The 7,558-nt window shown below is 48.5% G+C and overlaps 1 protein-coding gene across 1 annotated transcript; it reads right to left on the bottom strand.

Annotated features, from left to right (window-relative positions):
* Positions 1–732: 732 nt before the first annotated feature.
* Positions 733–5,622, bottom strand: LOC119921354 (the record flags this gene model as incomplete). The annotated part of the gene is given in 6 exon segments (XM_038741620.1): positions 733–882; positions 1,761–1,818; positions 2,289–2,316; positions 4,035–4,600; positions 4,602–5,103; positions 5,259–5,622. Coding segments are annotated over 6 exon segments (1,668 nt in total), but the record flags the coding sequence as incomplete, so codon positions are not given.
* Between the last annotated feature and the right edge of the window lie 1,936 nt (positions 5,623–7,558).

The following is a 7,558-nucleotide window of genomic DNA, read 5'->3' as shown; positions in this document are numbered from 1 at the left end:
TAGTTTCTTTCGTTTCATTGTGTCTTTGATCAGTGTGCTGCCTCAATAGCAGAATCCTTTGGTGTAATGTGGCTCTGTGTTGCCAATATGAATTCTGGGTTATTTGTATGGCTTCACTGGCTTTACTGGAGCAGGCCGTTGAAGCAGCATGGCTTAGTGGAAAGAGCACAGGCTTGGGAATCAGAGGTCGTGGGTTCTAATCCCTCTCTGCTTGTCAGTTTTGTGACTTTGGGCAAGTCACTTAACTTCTCTGTGCCTCAATTACCTCATCTGTAAAATGGGAATTAAAACTGTGAGCCCCGCATGGGACAACCTGATTACCCTGTATCTAACCCAGCGCTTGGAACAGTGTTTGACACATATTAAGTGCTTAATGGATGCCATCATCATCATCGTCATCACCTCAGTTTGCTTGAGACTCATCATCAGCCTGCAATGCTCTGCAATGCCCCTCTGATTCGGTGAAGTGGTTTGTATGTTTTTTAGAGTGTTGAATGACCCTTGAGAAGTCAACCAATGTTGGGTAGTTTGGAGACTTCCAGATCTCATCTCTTGTGGTGGCAGTCATGCTGCCATGAGGAAGGAAGCATTAAGCAGAATAAAGTAAAGGGAAAAAATATTCAGGTTAAGGCACTAAGCTCAAATTGACTGCCTTCGGTAAGACTTCACTAATTTAATTTAGTAACAGTTCAAACACTGATTGTACAGAATGCTTCAGTGTTTCATAGGTCATTATGTAACATCATTGACACGACTGACAGTGGTTTTCATGGGAGTGTTTGGGATTTGACCTTTCATCCAAATGTAGTTCCAAGATGCACCAATGAAATGTGTATAAATATCGGTCACTGAACTGTGGAAATCTTGTTGTTCGGGAGGGCTCTGAGGAAAAAATTCAACTTATCAAATTGAATTTTTATTGTAGAGCTGGTATTCTTAAAACCCAGGGGCTGCTTTGTTGCAAAACCCTGGGTTAAAGAAAAACTTGCATTGGGGTCACCACGGAGTCCATTGATAAGCCCCAGGAAGTACAAGGCACTTCTTCTGACTCCACCATATCCTATATGCAGACAAGCTCAGATTCCCTAATTTGTTCATTCATTCAATCATATTTATTAAGTGCTTACTGCGTGCAGAACACTGTACTAAGCACATGGAAAGTACAATTCAGTAATAAAGAGAGACAATCCCTGCCCACAAAGAGGTTACAGTCTAGAAGGGGGGCTACAGACATCAAAACAAGTAATCAGGCATCAATATAAATAAATAGAATTATAGATGTGTACAAATATGCACAAGTGCTGTGGAGCGGGGGGATGGGTGGTAAAGCGAATGTAACAAGTCAGGGCGATGCAGAGGGGAGAGGGAACTGAGGAAAAGAGGGGCTTAGTCTGCAAAAGCCTCTTGGAGGAGGTGAGCCTTCAGTAGGGTTTTGAAGGAAGGAAGTGTGATTTTTTGGGCAGATTTGAGGAGGGAAGGCATTCCAGGCCACAGGTAGGTTGTGGGCCAGGGTTCGACAGTAGGACAGGAGAGAAAGAGGCACAGTGAGAAGATTAGCACCAGAGTAGCAGAGTGTGTGGGCTGGGATGTAAAAGGAGTGAAGGCAGGTGAGGTAAGAAGGGGCAAGTTGATGGAGAGCTTTGAAGCCAATAGTGAGGAGTTTTTGTTTCCCTAATCACATTCCAGCCAAAATACACAGTGTCAACATCTGATTGGTTGGAATTCTATGAACCCCTAGCTTTGGCTAAAAAATCCTTCACGTATATGGATTTACAGATGAACATATAGCCCATATAGCCGCCCTTTGTGTTGCCGCTACTGGTAGTGAAAATCAAGCCACACTTAAGAAAGAGAGCAGGCAGTCCAATTCTGAACCCAAATCCTCTTCTACTCTGTGTTCCCAGAAGGTTAGATCCTTGCTGGGTGACTCTTAAACCTAATAATAATTGTGGTACTTGTTAAGTGGTTTTTATTTGCCAAGTACTGTTCTTAGTACTGGGGTAGATACAAATTAATCAGGTTGGACACAGTCCCTGTCGCACACTGGGATCACATACTTAATTCCCATATTTTTACATATGTGTAAAATAATCCTTATTTTACAGATGAAAGAACTGAGGCAAAGAGAAGTTATGTGACTTGCCCAAGGTCACACAGCAGATAAGTATTAGAGCTGGGATTAGAACCCAGGACCTTATATCTCCCAGGCCTGTGCTCTATCCACTACACCCTGCTGCTGGTTAATTTAGAACACGTATCTGTATTCATGTCTGCCTCTTGGTAATCACCAGGACAACGCAGATGCTGAGATGGCCATGTAATTTAACTGGTGATTAAAATAGTTAATAAACTCAAAGGGAAATTATAAAGATAGGTGTGCCTCTATGTTCGCATATAGTATATGTAATATGTGTGTGCTTGTTCATTCATTCATTCAATCAATCGTATTTATTGAGCACTTACTGTGTGCGGAGCACTGTACTGACCGCTTGGGAAGTACAAGTTGGCAACATATAGAGATAGTGTGTGTGCATTACATAGACTACAATTATGTTCATTTCTAATTTTTCTGTGAGTTCATATATGATATTGCTGATGATGAGGTGAATGTGAGCTAAAGAAACAAACATTGCAATGCAGCAAGGGGAAACTTGTCCCTCCAGATGACGCAGGAGCCAAAGACTGATGTATCAGTCTTTCACCCTGGTCATTTGTGAAACAGGGACTATATTCCCACAGAATCCCACAAAAGCTAAGGAAAACTCAGTTTGCATACTCACCCTACACACTGACAAAGTTCACACATCTTCTGTCATGGAATCATGCTGTGCCCTGTCAGAGGAATGTTCCCTACTGTACCACCCAAAACCCCTAATAGATCTAAGGGCTACTAATAAATGGCACTTTCCCTGCCCACAATGGACTGTCCCCTAGTTTGCCCACGCCTGACGTCCACAACCCCTCACCCAACATACCTGTTCTTCTCCCCAAAATCTTAGTGAGACCAATAGCCTCAATAATGGTACTTGTTAAGCACTTAATATATGCCAAGCACTGTTAGAAGCACTGGGATAGATACAAGCAAATCAGGTTGGACAAGATCCCTGTCCCACATGGGGCTCAAACTCTTAATCCCCTTTTATAGATGAGGTAGCTGAGGCCCGGAGAAGTGAAGCGACTTGCTCAAGGTCACTCAGCAGATGTGGCAATGTCGGGGTTAGAACCCAGGTCTCCTGAATCTCTTGGCCTATGGTTTATCCACTAAGCCATACTGCATCCCCCCAGCAGGAGGGAAAACCCGTGCCTGACATGCCCGGGGCCCAGCTTCCATTGTTTAGATAGGATCCAGCCCAAGCCCGGCGGGACAGACAGAAGACACACCTTCCCAAACTGAGCTTCCAGGAGGCCTTCCCAGACTGAGCCCCCCTTTTCCTCTCCTCCTCCTCCCCTCCCCTCCCCTCCCGATCGACTCCCTCCCTCAGTCTGCCCTACCCTTTTCCTCTCCCCACAGCACCTGTGTATATTTGTACATATCAATTACTCTGTTAATTTTATTAACGATAATTCTACTTATTCTGATGATTGTGACAGCTGTCTACTTGTTTTGTTTTGTTGTCTCCCCCTTCTACACTGTGAGCCCATCGTTGGGTAGGGACCATCCCTATATGTTGCCGATTTGTAAGCACTTAGTACAATGCTCTGCACACAGTAAGCGGTTAATAAATACGACTGAATATATGTATGTATGAATGAATGAATAACCCAGCTTTCCTGCAGGAAGAACCATTTATTTTCACCAAGCCCAGGATGGAGAATGAAGTTTGACGCTGTGCTCCAGCGACAACTGGCTGATTCCCCCGGAGTACAGGAAGGCCTCTTGTTGAATGGTCATCTTCGTGTGGTGTTTAGGGGGCCCTGGACCTAGTCTACCCGGGTCCTAGGAAGACGTCTCGAGGACGATGTGTGAGAACCTGGGGGGTGAGTCCCACGAATTAGTATGGTAGAGAAGGGAGCTAGACTCTCAGGAAAGGGTGGTTTCTTGTTCCTGGATGCTGAGCTCCACTTGCATGGCTGCTTTGAGCCCGTTACCACCCAAACCTTGGGGCTGATGTTGGACGACTGGCCTTTGCCGAGAGAACTGAGCCACATCTTCAGCTTGGCTGAAAACGAAGCTTGAGGTGACGACTGGTTGCTCTTGCTGGCCTTCGCTGGGCCCAAGGTGGAAGAAATGGGGCTCCTGGATTTGGCTGGTCCTGGGAACTTTTCTGCCAGTTCAGAGAGAGAGGCCCTGCTGTGGGCTTCTCCAGCATCCTTCTTCCCCCTCTGTGTAGGTGTGATAGCACTCAGGTGGCCTGCAGACCTGGGGGGGCAGAGGGATGAGTTGATAGGGCGGGTAACAGGCCCATCGTTCTTCGGTCTTGGGGCCGGCACGGTTTGGCTCTGAGGTCTGGCCCGGTTCTGTGCTTCCTGGGAGTGGCGGCACTCTCTGCTGTCAACTGGAGCCTGGTGGCGTTCAGCAGCTGGTAAGACATGGGCCTTCTCAGATGCCTTCCCCTTCACCCAGTCGGCCACACTACAGTCAGGATGGTCGCCAGTAGGGCTCGTGGACTACTCTCGCAGCCAGCCCGATCAACCCGACTACGGACACTGTGACAGGCCCAACTAGGTAATGTATGAGAGGAAGCCCAGAAAGAAAAGCCACGTGCTTTCTCTTCAAGACAGTTTCCAGGGCCTTAACTGATTCTTCGGACAGGTCGCCAGGCTTGATTTTTCCCTGGTGGTCCCGTTGCCCAGACTTCAAACTGAGTTCCAGGAAGGACTCCATCCTCCTGTCACACCATGTAACCGACCTCCGTGGCTTCTGGTGTCTTTGTTCCAGGGACCCTGGGGTGTGAGAAGGTGGAATGGCTGGGGCCAGTTGTCTGAGGCTGGAGAGAGCTGGGGGACCCAGTGAGGAAAGAGGGGCCAGCGGGGGTGAGGTGTTGGTATCGTCCCTCCCGCTTTGTCCCAAGTAGGGAATTTCCCCAGCTCTAGACTGATGGCGCTTTGCATCCATGTGGTCCTCTAGTGCCCACTTTTCACTTTTCAGCCTGGGGGAGTTCTCTGGTTCTCTGGGGGAGCCTTTGGTTCTGTTCTCTGTCTCCCCCTTTTAGACTGTGAGCCCACTATCGGGTAGGGACTGTCTCTATGTGATGCCAATTTGTACTTCCCAAGCGCTTAGTACAGTGCTCTGCACATAGTAAGCGCTCAATAAATACGATTGATTGATTGATTGATTGAGTCCTCGAGTCTCAGAAACCTAGAAACGCCATCTATAACTTCCGGTACACTGTGGTCTGGGTCCTTGTTTTGGCTTGGGTCCTTGATCAGCGAGGACCCCGAGGGGGTGGACCCTCGTTGGCTGAAGCTTCCCCTCTCAGGAGAGTCATTATGGACGTCTTTTTGGTTGGCATCCTGCCCCCACATCTGGAGCATGCGGTTCCCTGGGTATCCCTGCTCTGGGGACGATGCTGTCGATCCCTTGGTTTCACTCTGCTTGGGAACAGGGCTGGTGGAAGCGGTTGGAATTCTCAGATCCAGGGAGCCGTAACTGTTGGGGCTGATGAGAGGAGGCTGGCGGGAGGTCATGGACCCCTAGTCTTACTCTGCAACTTGGCAGATTTTGGCTCCGTATTCTCAAGGGCTTCCTCTTCGGGACCCGCCATTCGTCCATGGCAAAAGCGTGCGAGACTCTGCTCCCTCAGACGTTGATCCTTCTCCTCCAGCTGACGAGTTGGAGACCCTTTGCTTTGAGGGAGAATCGGGTGTCTTAGGCTGGAGGAAATTTTTGTCAACGAGGAGGACGTAAGTGGCCATGATCTGCTCTTCTGGGCAGGTTGTGTTCCTGACTCCGGACCTCGGGAGAAAGTCGTTCCGGGCCAAATCATCTTCTCCCTGTCGGTAAAGGGCAGTGAAGGTATGGAGCAGGAAGCTCTGTTCCCTGAAGACACGCCCTGGACCTTCTCTCTGAGGTGCTGGCAGGCCGTACAATCTGATTTCTCAGAGCCCGTGTCCTTGTACAGCCTGTAAAAGAATATCCACTCTTTCCAGCTGAGGGGAAGCAGATTCCCATAACTGACAGACCCGGCCTTCATGCTTTGGAGCTTTAGCAGCTGGCTCTCGGCCTGCTTCTTTTGTCTATAAGGAAGCCCACCCGCCATGACCCTCAGACCTAGATAGCAATGACCGCTGATACAGTACAGACTGGGATTGGACCCTAGTTGTTGTGTGGCCAGAGCCAAGAGCACTAACAAATACATTCGGTTTTGAACAACAAAGAGGTGGAGGTGGTTGCCAGATGGAGAACAGCAGAAGGAGAGAATGTGGCAGGGCCAGAAACTGGGCCATCACAGAGAGGAAATTTCTTCTCCAGGCACCTTTCAGCACAGCATAAATCAATCTTCGAGCTGAGGACAGGGGCTCCAGGATAAAGTTCTGGGCTGGGAGTCAACAAGCTTTCCTCTAAACACGGCTCCTCTATTTGCCTACTATGTGAACTCAGGCAAAGCACTTCACCGCTCTCTGCCTCAGTTTCCTCATCTGTAAAGTGGGGATTAAGTACATGGTCTTTCCCCTCATTTTATCGTAAGCCGCATGTGGGACAGGAACTGTGTCTGATCTTGTTAACTTATATCTACCTCAGTATGATACTTGGTACACGGTACAGACTTACCATTTTTATTATTTTTATGATTAATAATAATTAATTATTTATTCTTTAATCATAATAAATATAACAAATTAATTATTTAATTTGTAATTAATAAAATAATTATTTATTCACTGTTGATGGCACTACCATCCTTCCCGTCTCACAAGCCTGCAACCTGGGTGTCATCCTCGACTCCGCTCTCTCGTTCACCTCTCACATCCAAACCGTCACCAAAACCTGCCAGTCTCAGCTCCGCAACATTGCCAAGATCCGCCCTTTCCTCTCCATCCAAACCGCTACCCTGCTCGTTCAAGCTCTCATCCTATCCCGTCTGGACTACTGTATCAGCCTCCTCTCTGATCTCCCATCCTCTTGTCTCTCCCCACTTAAATCCATACTTCACGTTGCTGCCCGGATTGTCTCTGTCCAGAAACGCTCTGGGCATGGTACTCCCCTCCTCAAAAATCTCCAGTGGCTACCAATCAATCTGTGCATCAGGCAGAAACTCCTCACCCTCTGCTTCAAGGCTCTTCTTCACCTCTCCCCCTCCTACCTCACCTCCCTCTCTCCTTCTACAGCCCAGCCCACACCCTCCGCTCCTCTGCCGCTAATCACCTCACCGTGCCTCGTTCTCGCCTGTCCCGCCATCGACCCCCGGCCCACGTCATCCCCCTGGCCTGGAATGCCCTCCCTCCCCTCATCCGCCTAGCTAGCTCTCTTCCTCCCTTCAAGGCCCTATTGAGAGCTCACCTCCTCCAGGAGGCCTTCCCAGACTGAGCCCCCTCCTTCCTCTCCCCCTCCCCCCTCCATCCCCCCGCCTTACCTCCTTCCCTTCCCCACAGCACCTGTAAATATGTATATATGTTT

The sequence above is a fragment of the Tachyglossus aculeatus genome (genome assembly GCF_015852505.1).
Source record: "Tachyglossus aculeatus isolate mTacAcu1 chromosome 12 unlocalized genomic scaffold, mTacAcu1.pri SUPER_6_unloc_2, whole genome shotgun sequence".
In the NCBI taxonomy this organism is placed as follows: Eukaryota; Metazoa; Chordata; class Mammalia; order Monotremata; family Tachyglossidae; genus Tachyglossus; species Tachyglossus aculeatus.
The sequence above is the reverse complement of the archived record's forward strand: the minus strand, read 5'-3'. Positions and strand labels throughout refer to the sequence as shown.